The following is a 16,707-nucleotide window of genomic DNA, read 5'->3' as shown; positions in this document are numbered from 1 at the left end:
GAGGCGGCGTGAAGCCGCTGCCGTTTGCTTGGCAACGGCTTCACGGCGGCGTTTCCCCAAAAAGAGCGCTGGGAAGAGCTCTGGGGAAACGCCGGCTTCAGGCTGCGAGGGCGGCGCAGCTGCGCCCCCCGTGCGAATGGCGGCCTGGAGACGGCGTTTTTACCATCTCCAGGTCGCCATTCATTGCCCGTGTGGAAACGGCCAAAGTAAATAAATAAACCTTCTAGTGGGTAGGGAGCAAACTTGCAAATGTAGAGATTAAGACTTACCTCTCTGCCTTTCCTGCAGGGAAGCAAATGAAATACTGTGCATTTCTCAACAGAGTTACATTCTTATAAGTCCAGGGATGTCTGTGTGAACATCTCTGTTTATGGTCACACTAGGGCTCCTTCCGCACATGCAGAATAATGCACTTTCAATCCACTTTCACAATTGTTTGCAAGTGGATTTTACTATTCCGCACAGTAGAATCCAGCTGCAAAGTTGAAAATGCATTATTCTGCATGTGCGGGAGGAGCCTAAGCAAACCTTAGCTGAGTTAGATTAAAATCCAGTAGCACCTTAGAAACCAGCAAGATTTTCAGGGTGTAAACTTGTCTCTGAGGAAGAGAGCTGTGAGTCTCGAAAGCCCCTGAACATCTTGCTGGTCCCAAAGGTGCTACTGGACTTAGATCTTAACGATTTTATGTATAACTGCCGTAGTCTGCATCCAGCCTGTCTACATTGTTTTTCTTTCATTACACCAGACTTTCCCTATTGCCTGTTTTCAATGTAAGCAATAATGTCAAAACACAAATGTAGAAGTTGGGGGTAGCTGTGGCCATCCATCTGTTACAGCATCATCACTACTGAAGCTCCCATGTCTTCCCACCTATGGACTGGCTATTGTTCAGAGATACTATTTCAATGGGATTTGCAAGACTGTGCAGTTCATAAAGCACTTTGGATAATGCCAGTGGTGGGATTCAGCCGGCTCGCACCACTTCGGCAGAACCGGTTGTTAAAATGGTGCTTGTAAACCATTACAAGCACCATTTTGTAACCATTACAAGCACCATTTTAACAACTGGTTAAATTATTTGAATGTTGTTAAATTATTTGAATCCCACCACCAGAACCAGTTGTTAAATTATTTGAATCCCACCTCTGGATAATGTCTCTCTTTGCTCTGCCCCCGGTCCCTTCTGTTCAATAACGAGATCTAGAAACTTGTCTGAGTGATAAAATGCAGAACACCCCTAAGAAACATGTTCTCTTCGTTTATTTTTTAAAACAATCTACCCTTTTCTTCCAAAGTGATCGCAAGGAGATCATAACAAGAAAATAAACACATTCAAAATGGCTAACAATATTTTTTGCCTCACAAAGCGAGTACATTGGCATACGCAACAGAGATCAAATAGTTGTTCTCCTTCTGTTCTTCATACGCCTGCCAGACACCATCTTTGAAGCATGTGTGCTTGTGTGTTGTATGTGGCGAAGCTCCGTAGTGTAATAAAATAAATTATTTCTTTTTAGTGCCAAAATCCCACTTGTTAAATGAATACAGCATGGCCTATGTATAAAGCAGTGAAAATCACAGAAAGTTTTTTTTTTAATTGCACATTGGAGAGCTCTTGGTCAGGAATGACTGCTGTGCCCATTTTTTGCGGAGATTTTTAAAAGATCCTTCTGCAACTCCGCATGGTATGAAGTGGCAAAGTTCTTTCAGCCATTTCAGGACTCTGCCATGTCATTTTGCTTCTTCGTTTCACTGCACGTGTATAAGGTCTCAGACGATTTCATTCTACTGGGATTCCTTCTGTGACAACGAAGTTGATGCATCGTAACAATGTCAAAATCTTTTTTCCACACTGGGATGGTGGTCTACAAACAAATGTAATATGCTTTTTAAAAAAGAAAATATTCCAAGAACGTTGTCAATTCAAACACGTTTTTTATTACCTATTTTGGATTTGGAGGGGGCCATGCTGATTTGCAGTCTTGGCTGATTTGACATCATATTTAATTTCCTTGCCCTGCCTCTTTTCTGCAGTCTGGCTGAGCAGTAATTGTTGGAATGTAGCATGGGGCAGATTTGCAGCTGGCCAACAGAGCATAGAAGTGGTCTTCTGACTGGGGTGGCGCATTTGCCCTGATCTCCCTTCTGCACATGCAGGATAAGGCACTTTCAATCCACTTTCAGTGCACTTTGCAGCTGGATTTGACTTTGCGGAACAGCAAAATCCACTTGCAAACAATTGTGAAAGTGGATTGAAAGTGCACTATTCTGCATGTGCGGAAGGGGCCTTTGTGAAGCATCTGTCCTTGAGGTGATGAGTATAGATTCCTGTCAGGTGAAAGCTCATTTGTTCCACAAACTTAGCTGCATCCTTCTCAACTTTCCTACAAAACAATTCACTAGGAATAAATCTGACAGACTCTTCATTTATGGGAAGATTTTTCAAAAACCATAGACAATAATGCCTTAGGACAGGAGACTAGCTTGCTCATCTCCAGTTTTAGGCAAAATGTATCGGCAAGTTTAATTCTATTCATTTAGGGCTCGATCGAGACCCAGGTCGTCTTCCCACCTGGAGGTGTTAAATTGGTACGGCAAAGCTTTCAAAATTTTGTGACTGCCGATTGTTGCTTCTGAGATTGATTGCTGAATTCTTTTCACATACACAAGCTGGTCATACTTGGTTTGGGGACAATTTGTTTCCAGATCAAAGACTTTTGGGCTTGCTATAAACTGTCACTTGGTTTTGGAAAAAAACATTGGGCCCGTTTTTTAAATGAAATAAAACGTTACATCTTGGCTGGCAATATCACAGCTGACAGTTTTTTAAAAGAAGAGATTTCATACTGCTCACTCTGGTAAAGCTGTTTATGAAAAGCCTATTGCTTTCCCATTTCACAGTCCACAAAACCAGCAAAAAAACATATGTGCAATCTTTGAAAATGTGCTCTGAATGGGTGCCTTCCGCTGCTGCATGTGCAGATCATCACAGCTCCAGACAGATTGGCCAGGGACTTTTTGGATGCTTTTTACCAGAGATAGATGATACGCTTAATAAAACATCTGCTAGCTATTGTTAATTAGGAACTGAACATGTTTGCTATGCAAATGTAAAAAGAACTCACAGCTACATACATATATTTCAAGCTATAGGTGTCACATGGTGAACGTGCACAACGCAACTTGCCACCCATCAGCTTCGTTGGGTACCTAATATTTTGGGAGAGGACGGAAAGAGCCCTCTGAACCAGATTAGCTTGTGCACTCCAACACATGGAGTGCATGTGTTGAGTCTCCTTACAGGAGAGAAAGGGGGGATATAAATACAAATGCTTCTTCTTATTTACACTTTCCACACAATGCATAACTCAAGTCATATTTTTCCAGGCTGAAAATTCCCAAATTTTATACACATACGTAAAATGCAGAGGACATTGGAGGAACAATTGATTTTTTTAAAGGGAAAAAGAGCAACGTTAAGGTGCAAAATGTAATTATTGCTATATTTCCTGGATATGGCGCGCCTTCCTCAGTGTGGCTGCTTAAGGCATGTTGCCGTTTTGCAGTAGCTGTGGTTGTGGAGGGAAGACCCTTCTAGGGCCCAACTAGTAGGGAGACAAAATGAACATTGTAAGAGATGTTTCCTGGTGTCACAAGCAAACAGAAAAGAGAGGAAAAAAAACGGTCTTCATAATTGCTGGCTGATTGAATCGAGGAGGAAGTTTTATACATATACATGTTGTTTACTCGAATGCTTTTGTGGAGCATAATAATGCTTGCATTGATATTTCATTCCAGCATAATCAACGGGTGAGTGAAATGCAACTAAATTATGACCAGGAAATTAGTGTTCCGGTGCTTTTTATTGAGGCTTCGGCGTGCAAATGTGATTTGTGAAGATGCAGGAATCGCATAGGATTGACAAACAGAACCTGCAGTGTGATTTGCTAATCTTCTATGCACAATAATCATACCGCAGTTTTCCACTTGGCATAGATAATATCCATTTGTTACAAAACACATAGAAAAACAGAATAGCAGCATTTCAGCGAGAAGGCTAGGTTAGAATTCTTTAAAGTCCTACATGGCTTGGGAATGGGTTGTCCTCCCGTCTGCCCATATGTCTGGCATTTGAAGGTTGAGTTGTCCGCTCTGGATATACCTGGTGATTTGGGGGTACAGCCTGAAGAAGGCAAGATTTGAGAAGAGATTCCACTGAAACATCAGGAAAAACTTCCTGACAGTAAGGGCTGTTTGACAGTGGAATGCACTACCTCGGAGTGTGGTGGAGTCTCCTTCTTTGGAGGGTTTAAAGAGAGGATGGATGGCCATCTATCAGGAGATCTTTGACAGTGTGTTCCTGCATGCAGGGGGTTGGACTTGATGGTCCTTGGGGTCTCTTCCAACTCTATGATTCTATGATTCTACATACCCAGGAAAAACCTGTTTGAGGTTTGCCATCCCTAATTCACAAGGCACATAGCCTTTGAAGCCAACCAGGTAGCCCGGATAGTCAGCACAACATAATGGTTAGAGAGTTGAATTAGGACCTAGAAAACCCAGCTGCGAATCTCACTGGGAGACTCTGAGCCAGTCTCTTGTTCTTGGCGTACTTCAGTACATATTGTTGATATCAGGAAACCCAGAAGTCCTGGGAAAATGTGATATCAACGCTTGCTTCCTGAGATCTTCTGTAATGGTGGGTCTCAGGAATTGAAGTCTGGGCCTTTTGTGTGCTAAGAATGTGCCCTGTTGCTGAATGGTAGCTTTTCCCAAGCAGTGAGTGATTCCAGACAAGTCAGCGAATTGGGGCTGTCTCCTTTGCATTAGTACCTCTTGGCCTTGGAAACTTAAATAAAAATCATGACTTACTTCTTCTGTTGAATCATCCTGTACGTGGCAGTTCAAATGGATACCACAAGATGGGCCACTATCGCCACTCCTACAATTATGGGTAGAAGGAAACACCCTGATGCTGCCGAATTGAGCATGTCCAGAGTGAATTCTAGTGAGCCATTATTGGGTTCTGGTTGGACTCCCAGAAGGTGGCACATCAGTGGATAAATGTGAATGCTGTCGAAAGGTTCAGCTAAGTAGTCCTTTTTGAAGCTGGGACCGAAAGCTCGAAAGATGGTCTTCATATCTGAGTCTTTGTTGTCAAATCCATGATCGCCTTTGTTAATGTATAAGATAAGCCTCTGTAGGAGAAAATTAAAAAGTAATAAATGTCCAAATATATTCATATTGATCTCAAGTTAGGAGCCATGCTAGTCTGAAGAAGAACAGCTGGATTCGAGTCAACTCTAATCTGGAGGAACGGGGTTTGATTCCCTGCTTTGCCACTTGAGCTGTGGAGGCTTATCTGGGGAATTCAGATTAGCCTGTGTACTCCCACACATGCCAGCTGCGTGACCTTGGGCTAATCACTGCTCTCTCAGCCCCATCTACCTCACATGGTGTTTGTTTTGAGGGGGGAAAGGTAACGAGTTTGTAAGCCCCACTGAGTCTCCTACAGGAGAGAAAAGGGGGATATAAATCCAACTCCTCCTCCTCCTCCTCCTCCTCCTCCTCCTCCTCCTCTTCTTCTTCTTCTTCTTCTTCTTCTTCTTCTTCTTCTTCTTCTTCTTCTTCTTCTTCTTCTTCTTCTTCTTCTTCTTCTTCTTCTTCGAGACCACCAAGGGTTTTTTGGGTATGAGCTTTTGAAAGTTAAAGTTCCTTTTAACTCTCATGTTAAAGAGTTTCTTTGATTCGCAGAGAATGCAACCTGAACAGTTCCATCCAGGCATGTATAAATAAGAAACCTATATAGAATTCATAATGTTTGCCTTTCAGATTTTAATTCGGTATTTATATATGATGATGACTCACCACTACAAAAATAACAGCTCAGAGCCTAAGATAGGAGTGGTTGAAATAAATAATTTACAGGGAGCTGGGAAAACAGGCACAAGGCAGAACTGGTTAGCCTAGAGCATAGGTGTCAAACTTGTGGCCCTCCAGATGTCATGGACTACAGTTCCCATAATCCCCTGACATCTGGAGGGCCGTGAGTTTGACACCTGTGGCCTGGAGCATTGGGTTCTGAACTCCCAATGCAAAGAACTAGCCAGGCTCCTGATACACTTGCCACTGTATGTCACTGTTGTGCCATGAGAAAACAGCGAAGATCGCATTCATGCTGAATAATTTTTGGGTTTATGTTTTTTTTAATGCTAGTTGTACAGCTTTGAGTTCGTAATATGTGAAAGAGGTGTTCATAGCTAAACTGCTATGGGAATATGAGGAGTGAATCAGGCTTCAAAGTGACCTCTCACAATAAGTGTTATAAGCTTGCAATGAACAAAACTTGCTGAAGCTGTGGAAATGTGTCTGGTCAGTGCAGGATTGAAGACCATCTAGATAGCCCATGTTCCACCTTGAGTTCCATGAAGGAGGAACAGGAGGTTAGGAAGGAATTTATTTAGTTATTTAGAAGTGAAGAAGAAGAGTTTGGATTTATACCCTGCTTTTCTCTTGTAAGGAGCCTTAAAGGGGTTTACAAACTCCTTCCCTTCCTCTCCCCACAACTGATCCAGTTCACCAGGTAATAGTTTGTTACTCATGTAGAGGAATGGGAAACCAAACCCAGTTCTCCAGATTAGATTCCACCTGCTCTTAACCACCAACCACACTTCCTCTCTGTAGGCTGCACATTATTGTGTTTTGATGGGTTTTGGATTCTTGAAAGCCAGAGAAACATGAACTGTGTGCCACAATACTTCCATTCTCTAGTCAAAATTAATTATGTTTCTGTAATTATGCATACACAATTTAACTTGCTTTCAAAGATCTGAGTACACTTCCATGGTCGGGAAGTCTTGTGTTGGAGCTGTCTCTAAGATATGTACTAAACTTACCCCGTTGACACTGTAACCAGGATCCCCATAAAGCAAGATTGGCAAAACTCGTTCATGTTTTGCATAATGGAAGTCTTCTGGAAACTCTTCCTTTTTGTACACCTTGAGGTGAGGGTGGACATTTTTCAGAACTTGATAAATTTCTTCTTCTTTTCCCGGTTTAGGCAGGATCATGCCAAACCCACCATAGTCTAGAATGTCAAACTTCACCAAGTCACTGAATTTAATATGTTTGGCCAAAAAGATCTCCTCGACATCTGGATTTTTCTTGACAGTAGTCATACCATGGTCAGACGTAATTATGACATTAAGGGTGTCTTTCAAGCCGTATTTTTCAATTGCTGCCGTCAGGTACCCGATGGTGCGGTCGATCTGTTGGATTATAACTTTCCTGTTTTCGGTTTCAGGGCCAAACTTGTGACCTACGTTATCGGGCTCACCGTAATACAGGGTGACAAAATCAAAATCTTCTTGGGTGAACCAGTTCATGACAATATCAATATTCTCTTGCCATTCTGTCTCATTGGCGTCAGGGTGGTCAAAGGCCTCGACCAAGCTTCGGTTAACCGACTGGCCACTGTAATTAGCACCACCCCCGGGATAATGAAACGAGGCTGTTTTTTTCCCCTAGGAGGAAAACAAATATATGAAAGAAGACTTAAATTAAAAGAATGAACTTACTGTAAGAAGAAGGTAGTGGGAAAATGCATAACAGCAGCATCTACCTTAATAGCTGCATGACAATCACAAGCAGTTTTCAACACACAATGAGGCAAACACACAGTTCTCCAGATGAAGAAATGATTCTCATCAGGTGACTGTTGCAATGTGTTGAATGGGTTTTTTCACACTTTCGAGTCAAGCAGATAGTTTCAGAAGGTAGCCATTTTTGGTATGTAGCAGAACAGTTAGATTCAAGTCCAGTAGCATCTTTGTGATCAACAAAGGTAAGGTGCTATTGGACCTGATCTAACACTAAAGAGTTTTCCTTTCCCTCCTCCATGGAACATTTGTCAAAAGGAAAGAGAAAAAGCTCCCTTTGCCGCACAAATAATACAGAGACTATTCTGATTAATTAAATGAGTTTCAGAATAGTACCTTACAGCGTTTGATTATTTTTTTTCCTGTACCAAATTCACTTTTAGATTGTTAAAGTGAGGCTGTAAAATCATAATGTTCTTAGTGACATTTAATACACCGTAGATTGGAGAAAGGTCACAGCTTATTTAAAATCTTGCTTCGTTAGGAGGCAAAAGTTCCAGGACATGAGACAAGGGGTGGGTGGGGGAATCCAGCCAAGATAATATTAATGGAGAGTCATTGTGGTGTAGTGGTTAGAGCAGAGATCCTTAGTGGGGTGCCTGTGAGTTCCATGGCACCCACCAACACCTTTTCTGGCACCCTCCAAGAGGTGCCTGCAGGCTCCAAACCTTTGGGGACCTCTGAGTTAGAGTATTGCAGTAGAATCTGAAAGATGTGTTGAGATCCCCATGTGACTATGGAATTTACTAGATGCCTTACAGCAACCTTACAAAGTGGCTGTATGGATAAAATGAGCATGAAAAGGATGTCTTGAAAAGAGAGCCAGCGTGGCGTAGTGGTTAAGAGCAGGTGCACTCTAATCTGGAGAACCGGGTTGATTCCCTGCTCTGCCACTTGAGCTGTGGAGGCTTATCTGGTGAACTAGATTAGCTATGCACTCCAGCACATGCCAGCTGGATGACCTTGGGCTAGACACAGGGTATTTCCCCACTCACCACGATCCCCCCTATGCTGCGCGCTGCTCTCAGCACGCGGCATCCCTGGCGCGCAACTGGGGGTCATAAAAAGGCGCCGTTTACAAGAGTGCCAGGGATGCCGTGCGCTGAGGGGGCGCAACAGTGGCAGCGTCGGGGCGGTTGCGCTGTCGCTGCCCCTGTCGTGGGGAGTTCTGGGGGACACCGCACTACTTGAGGAGAGTAGCGCGGGGCTTAAGGTAAGTGGGGAAAGGCCCACAGTTCTTCAGAGCTCTCTCAGCCCCACCCACCTCACAGGGTGTTTGTTGTGAGGGGGGAAGGCAAAGGAGATTGTAAGCCCCTTTGAGTCCTCTTACAGGAGAGAAAGGGATGATATAAATCCAAACTCTTCTTCTTCTTCCCTTCTAAGGTCCTTGATCTTAGCCCAATTTTGTCAGAGCTTGAAGCGTTAATAGTTGGGTGGGAAATCATCGAGGAAGACTGGAGTCACTGTGCAGAGGACAGCAAAGGCAATCTGCACGAACACATTTATTTATTTTGTTTATTTAAAGGGATTTTTACCCCATGCTTTGATTGCTTGGATTGTGTTGGCAAGGGGTGGGCTTGATGGCCTCTATAATTCTATGATTGTACATTGCCCTATAGATCTCAGGATAGCTCCTGAGACTGCCTTATTATCCTGAATCAGATCCTCCGTCTCTCAAGGTCAACATTGTCTACTCAAATTAGCAGTGCCTCTCCAGTGTCTCAGTTAGAAGGCCTTTTACATCATCCACTGCCAGATCCATTTAACTGGAGATGCCGAGGAATCTGGGACCTTCTGGCTGCCAAGAAGATACTCTACCACTAAGCCACAACTCTTCTGCTTATCTCTTGCCCGAAAACTCCATGGTTCTGGGGTCACCATGAGTCAGTGGCAACTTGATGGCACCCAATTATTATTGTGCCAAGTCCTGCTTCTATCACTGGTGATGATCCATATATATTAAAAGATTTGTGTTGGGATATTGGTCTTGATGTCAGTTATCTTCTTCTGGTACTTGAGCCTGGATATCTCAATAAACAGAGATCTACAGTGGTTGAGAGCAGCAGAATCTAATTTGGAGAACCGTTTTTGGTTCCCCACTCCTCCACCTGAGCAGCAGACTCTTATCTGGTGGACTGAATTTGTTTCCTCGCATCTTGGGCCAGTCATAGTTCTCTCAGAACTCTCTCAGCCCCACCAACTTCACAAGGTGTCTGTTGTGGAGAGAGGAAGGGAAGGAGTTTGTAAACTGATTTGAGACTTGGTATACTCGAGAAAAGCAGGGTGTCAATCCAAACTCCTTTTCTTCTGCTACATTTTAATCCAGTCGTTCCTCTAAGAACCTTCAACCCAGTTCTACTGATTACCTACAATGGCTACAGATTTAGGCTGTGAATGTGTGTAGCTCAAAGGACGCTCCTTAAGCTTAGCTTTCCCCAAAACTCTACTGTGAAATTTCCCAGCTTTGTTCTCTTTCTTATAAAGCTGAATTGCTGTATTCGCACGGAGTCCAAATCTGGCTGGGGAGTTCTTCTCTCATCCTTAATTCCAGGGGACAATTCAGTACAGCTCTATAAAAATATAATTATCTAGAAACAAAGCTGGTATTTACTGTTTTGGCCTCCCCGGTTTTATTAACATAATCAACTTTATCAGTGGCTGTTAGACTGCAATATTATCAGGTTTTTTGTTTTTATTTTTTTTACTGGGAAACATGATTTCCGGTTATGTTTTCCCTTTATGGGGTGATTACACCGATTCTTAATATTCTTGAATGTTTTGCAATTGTTTATACAGTTGGTAGGCTTCTGAGATTGTGTATGTATTTCCTCCCTTCCTGATAGATATGCTTTACTCAGGATAAAGTGCTTTGTAATGGCTCCTAATTTTTTTTTAATGAAGATCGTTTTCATTTTGATGGAAGCTAGGTTTAACCTTTACTTGCATGAGCTTCTTTCAAAACATCCCATTCCCTGTGCCATGTGAATTTGTATCACTTTGTCACCACCACTTGCATGAGCACAAAGTAACTGGAATTATATTTCTTATTAAGACACAGCAGGATAAGCCGGGAGCAGAGGACATGTAAAGTTGTCTTGCTCAGCTAAGGTTTGCAAGGGCTGATGCTCTTCTTGGCATTCTAGTTACCTCTGTGGTTGGAACCTCTGTGATCGAACCTCTGTGATCTATTTATCACACAATTAGCAGTTGTACAGTTTTGGAGACATGGGTTCCAATCTCCATGTTGTTACTGAGATCACTGATTGGCCACATAATCTAGCCTATCCCACAGGGTTGTTGTGTGGATAAAATGGGAAGGTGGAGAGACCTACGGTATCTATAGTGCCTTAAGCTATCTGGAGAAAGGGCAAGATACAAATTTAGTAGATCAATAGATGCCTGGATGTAGTAGGCCACTTTGGGGAGCAGAGTGCTGTATAAATATTTAAACAAATTACCAGTAAGAGAATGTCAGGTGACAAGTGTCTGGAAACCCCACTTTCCCTGAGGACCTAAGGAGTCATTGCCCATCAGAGCTCCATGAACCTTGGGCCCTTTCCACACGGGCCAAATACGGCGCCCTGGGGACGGCAAAAACGCCGTCCCCAGGGAGCCGTTCGCACAGGGGGCGCAGCCTCGCTCCGCCTGAGCGGCGCGAAGCCGCCGTTTTCCTACCTTGCTTCTCGAGTGAGGTTTACGGAAAACGGTGGCTTCGAGCCGCTGCCATGAGCTGCTGGAGCAGTTGCGCAGGGCAGGGGGGGCGTGTCCCCAGGCCTCGGTGACGTGCCGGACGGCCACAGAAACGGCAGGTCGACCGGGTGACGGCGCTCCGCGGCGCCGTCTTCCCGGCTGTTTCTGGGACTGTTCATGCGAATTGTGGACGTGCAGAAACGGCCTTGGTTTCAGGTAGCTTCATAACCTCTGTTGTAAAAACAGCTCTTTTACATGGCTGCTCATAGGTTGTTAATTTCTAGCTGATCAGAAGGGTCATTTAGGAACCAATGATCCTGAGCCAGCGGTTGTAAATCCTGCTCTGTATTGTGTCAGCTTTCAGTTCACCCCTTGGAAGTATACAAATAAATCCCAAGATAGAGTAATACAGGAGGTACTTATCCTAGAACCGTGGTGGCGAACCTTTGGCACTCCAGATGTTATGGACTACAATTCCCAACAGCCACTGCCAGCATGGCCAATTGGCCATGCTGACAGGGGCTGATGGGAATTGTAGTCCATAACATCTGGAGTGCCAAAGGTTCGCCACCACTGTCCTAGAATAATCAAGACTAAGTGCACTTTTGCATGTGCAGAATAAGGCGCTTTCAATCCACTTTCAATGCACTTTGCAGCAGGATTTTACTGTAACAGCCAAATCCACATGCAACCAATTGTGAAAGTGGATTGAAAGTGCATTATTCTGCATGTGCGGAAGTACCCTTAAATTCAGTACCTGATTCTGAGCGGTGATCCACAGCGGAAGTACTCCGTTGTCCCACCACTCCGTCTTGTTCTGCGTTGCCTTGTGGCTGTATTTCCTCAGTGTCTCTGTGTTGAACATCATGTTATGGATCACCCCATGGTCTTCGATCCAGCGACCTAGGGAATATAAAAATATAAATTGAATTACATTGAAAAGGAAGGCAAAGAGACTGTGCCACACACTCAACCCTGTCTCCTGTGGAACTACAGCCTGAAATGACCTCATACTCCTGGACCAGAGTTTTGATTCTCCCCAGCGTGGTGTAGTGGTTAAGAGCAGGTGCACTCTAATCTGGAGAACTGGGTTTGATTCCCTGCTCTGCCACTTGAGCTGTGGAGGCATATCTGGTGAACTAGTTTAGCTTGTGCACTCCAACACCAGCCAGCTGGGTGACCTTGGGCTAGTCACAGTTCTTCTAAGCTCTCTCAGCCCCACCTACCATTCTCTGGTATTCCACAGGATGAGCGTTGCTGTCAATTTTGTCCTGATACAACTGATACACTTTCTCATATTCTGCTCCATTGTTCAAAGTACAACAACATCAGAACCGATTTGAGAACTGTGTTACCAACAGGATTTATGCTCCTTTCTGATAAAATAAAAATGGCTAAGCTTCTAAATAGCTCTAGTGTTGAAATATCTGAAGCTGTTGCTATGTTTTTGCTCCGTGTACTGCAAGTAGAGCAATAATGATCTTTTATTGTATTTGAAATTCTTGGCACTGGTTTTATGCCTAATAAAGGTTTTTGGATTTGGAAAAAGCCCCACCTACCTCACAGGGTGTTTGTTGTTGGGGGGAGGGAAAGGAGATTGTAAGCCCCTTTGAGTCTCCTTATAGGAGAGAAAGGGGGGATATAAATCCAAACTCCTCCTCCTCCTTCTTCTTGCTATTCTTTTTACACTTGTGTGTATTATATACACAGATTGTACATTGGTATTATTTGTGCAAATACAACCGAGAACCTGTACTTGTAGACCCTTTGCGTGCAGGCTGGGATTATGGCTAATAAGGAACTGTGAAAGAACTGATCCTAGGATAGTTTGAAGACTCATATTAGTATTTCCTTCTCATGTTCTAGTAGGCAGTAGCTTGTCTTGCTTTCCTGAATTGAATTGAATTGAATCATCTGAATTGATAAAATGTATTTTTTTTTTTGCTTTGGGACAATATGGGATTCAAGTGGGGAGTAAGGAGTCACCATCCCAATGCTAAACTTTACTTCCACACACTTAAATTACAAGTGCATAGTTTATTGCAACCGAGGACTAATTTTTCACAAACATAATCTGTATGAACCAATTGCATTAGGAGACTAATTAAATCATTACCTGAAGAACATATTTACTTTATGGAAACTTGGGTGTTAATGAAGACTATTAATTAAAACCTGTTGGATGACTTGTAAACATATCTGCCTGTCTGTTTTAATTAATTCCCAGTAAATAATGAATGCATATAAATCTGTAATTACATTACAGATTTTCAGAACAGCATTGAAATTAAGCAACTTAAAAAAACCTCTATTCACACTTCTGACCGTACAAGATACCGTATTTACTCGAAAGGGAGGCAACACTGAATGTAAGATTACATGCTTGAAAATGTTATCGTTTGATTTATGGCAACTTCTGTAGGTGAAGAGAAGGTGACACGATAGCCATGTTTAGATATTTGAAGGGATGTCATGTTGGTGAGGGAGCAAGCTTGTTTTCTGCTGCTCCAGAGACTTGGACCAGGAGGAATGGGTTCAAGGTACAGGAAAAGAGATTCCATCTAAACATTGGGGAGAACTTTCTAACAGTAAGGGATAGTGGAATGTACGACCTTGGAGTGTGGTGGAGTCTCCTTCTTTGGAGGTTTTTAAACAGAGGATGGATGGCTATCAGTCAGGAGTGCTTTGATTGTGAGTTCCTACATTGTAGGGGGTTGGATGGCCCTTGGGGTCTCTTCCAACTCTATGATTCTATTATTTTAAAGGCAAGATACACCAGGAGGCAGTTTGCCATTGCCTGCCTCTGTGTCATGCCCCTGGCATTCGTAGAAAGTCTCTCATTCAAACACTTGCCAGAGTCAGGGCTCAGAGTGGCCTATGGCCACCCCGCAAGTTTACATGATGAAAGAGGGATTTGAACAACTCTCCAGAGCCTCAGGCAGAGGTGTTTCAGAATACCTGTGACCTGATCTTTTTAACTGGAGATGTCAGGGATTGAACCGGGGACTTTCTGTGTACAGAGCAAACAACCTGCCACTGCTGAGCCTTCCACCAATAACTGGTTCAGCTTGTGCAGAGGAGAAGCCAAACCAAAAGAGGGATTTTCGGGTTGAAAAACCTGGGATGAGAAATTAGAAATCTTTCTCGACATTCTTTTTAGCCACAGGCACACTGGATTAATTAATATTGACTCATAGCACACCTCTTCGCCATCGGAATTATTTGTCTTCCTTGACCCTGAGAGGTATTTGTAAGGATTACCAATAAGCTCTGCTGTTTTCCCCCTTCGGTCATTTCTGAAGGAAATGCATCAGAACTGGTCTTAGCAGAAGCCAATGAGAAAAGAGATGGAAAGGTCCCTCGGCTGCTGCTTTACTCCTCTCCAGCCTGCCCGTCACAAGATGCGTCTCTTTTACAGTTTTCGTGAGCTACAGATGGATAAGTTGCAAGCTCTCTTAATTGGATACTGAACTTCAAACAAGATTTTATGATAGGTTATGTAAGGGTTATGTAAGGTTTATCTCCCTATATCTGAAAAGGTCTTTGGATGCAAATGTTGCCAATATTCCTCCCCCCCCCCCCCATTTTTCCAAGGCACTCAAAGGTCATATTCTGTTAAGGGTTTCTATTAACTAGGTTTTACTGGCAAAATCAGTTTATTCTGCTTCACTGTAAAAATGAAACCGCCCGGATAGAAAAGAAGGGTTCTTTTATTTTTAAACAAAATGTAGGTTGCAATGCTAAGAAGGGTAAGACCCGTTGAATAAAATGGGCCTCTCTTTTGAAGAAGAGCCCTGTGGGTACAGCGCGGCAAGCTGCAATGCTTCAGTCCAAGCTTTGTGCACAACCTGAGTTTGATCCTGACCCAAGTTGGTTTCAGGTAGCCGGCTCAAGGTTGACTCAGCCATCCATCCTTCTGAGGATGACAAACACCACCCCTCAAACAAAGTCTGCCGAGTAAACGTCATGATGTGGCATCACCCCATGGGTCAGTAATGTCATTACTGTCATTATTTTGAGGAAACTTGCTTAGGATTACTCCCTTAGATGAGTTCTGTTCAAATGTTAACTGTTTCTCCTCCGTCCTCATCTTTCTTGACCTGCCTTTGCTTCTGACATCAGCGTGGTGTAGTGGTTAAGAGCAGGTGGATTCTAATCTGGAGAGCCGGGTTTGATTCCCCACTCCTCCACCTGAGTGGCAGAGGCTTATCTGGTGAACCAGATGTGTTCCCGCACTCCTACATTCCTGCTGGGTGACCTTGGGCTAGTCACAGTTCTCTCAAAACTCTCTCAGCCCCACCTACTTCACAAGGGATCTGTTGTGGGGAGAGGAAGGGAAAGTAGCTCGTAGGCCACTTACAGGAGAGAAAGGTGGGATATAAATCCAAACTCCTCCTCTCTTCTTCTTCTTCTTCTTCTTCTTCTTCTTCTTCTTCTTCTTCTTCTTCTTCTTCTTCTTCTTCTTCTTCTTCTTCTTCTTCTTCTTCTTCTTCTTCTTCCTCTTCCTCTTCCTCTTCTTCCTCTCCTCCTCCTCCTCCTCCTCCTCCTCCTCCTCCTCCTCCTCCTCCTTCTCTTCACCTATGCTGTTTCCTGCAACCCAAGTCCAGTGAGGCAATATTGTGGAATGTGCTAGGCCTTCAGTGCAGAAAATCAATTTAACTGTTAGGGTCCTAGCCTTGGTGCATCCTTAGCATAACAGTTATTTTTGAGTAGTCTGAAGTTTGAAACATAAAGCCATTTTCATTGGATAAGAACTGATACAGTATTTAGAGACTTACCAGAGATGGTTGTGAAATGAGACGGCGAAGTCATGGTCACGAAAGGAGGTGTTATATACTTTGCCTTTACTCCGTCCTTCGCTAAATTGTCAAAGTTTGGGGTGTCAACATCCTGATCATAATTCCACCGGAACCCATCGAAAGAAACTAGTAGGAGTTTGTGGGAGCGTTCTTGCCCCTCTTCCCAGGGAACTGGACCAGAAGCAACTGCCGTCAGAATGATCACGTTCAGAGCGAGGGATTTTTGCATCTTCATGTTGCGCTGCTCGGCTTTGGAAAGAGAGAATTCCTTATATTCGCCTCTCCTTTTCTGCTATCAGCGTGTATGCGTGTTTTATCAGCTCAGAGTAAAGCTCAACTTAGATAAGAACTTTCATAGCTACATGATCATCTCCTTCATATCATCCGTCTCTATCGATAAAAACTGGGTCAAGCATTACTATGTAGTCCGTTGCTAGGAACCCCCCCCCCCCCCCCCCGGCACCTTGTCTCTATTTTAAAAGAAACACACTTGGAATTTTTTTAAAAATGAAGCTACATCATAAAGCATCCAGTAAAGGGGAAAAAACCCAATCATATT

The 16,707-nt window shown here is 43.4% G+C and overlaps 1 protein-coding gene across 1 annotated transcript; it reads right to left on the bottom strand.

The window, feature by feature from the left end:
* Positions 1-1,775: 1,775 nt before the first annotated feature.
* On the bottom strand, positions 1,776-16,383 carry LOC125431375 (ectonucleotide pyrophosphatase/phosphodiesterase family member 7-like). Its single transcript, XM_048494137.1, has 5 exons — positions 16,128-16,383; positions 12,107-12,252; positions 6,898-7,524; positions 4,874-5,199; positions 1,776-1,866 (listed from the first exon to the last, which is right to left on the bottom strand). The coding sequence occupies exons 1-4, from the start codon at positions 16,381-16,383 to the stop codon at positions 4,906-4,908; spliced, it is 1,323 nt and encodes a 440-aa protein (XP_048350094.1). The 3' UTR covers positions 1,776-1,866; positions 4,874-4,905.
* Positions 16,384-16,707: the final 324 nt, after the last annotated feature.

This window comes from Sphaerodactylus townsendi, linkage group LG04, assembly GCF_021028975.2.
Source record: "Sphaerodactylus townsendi isolate TG3544 linkage group LG04, MPM_Stown_v2.3, whole genome shotgun sequence".
NCBI lineage: Eukaryota > Metazoa > Chordata > Lepidosauria > Squamata > Sphaerodactylidae > Sphaerodactylus > Sphaerodactylus townsendi.
Note: the sequence above shows the minus strand (reverse complement) of the source record. Positions and strands in the feature narration are given on the sequence as shown.

Excerpts from the sequence above, each read along its gene's own strand:
- LOC125431375 (XM_048494137.1), bottom strand. The coding sequence starts at position 16,383 with ATGAAGATGCAAAAATCCCTCGCTCTGAACGTGATCATTCTGACGGCA. Across the intron at positions 7,525-12,106 it reads GGATCACCGCTCAGAATCAG|GGGAAAAAAACAGCCTCGTT; the intron begins GTACTGAATTTA and ends TTTTCCTCCTAG. Across the intron at positions 5,200-6,897 it reads CTGGTTACAGTGTCAACGGG|AGGCTTATCTTATACATTAA; the intron begins GTAAGTTTAGTA and ends TTTCTCCTACAG.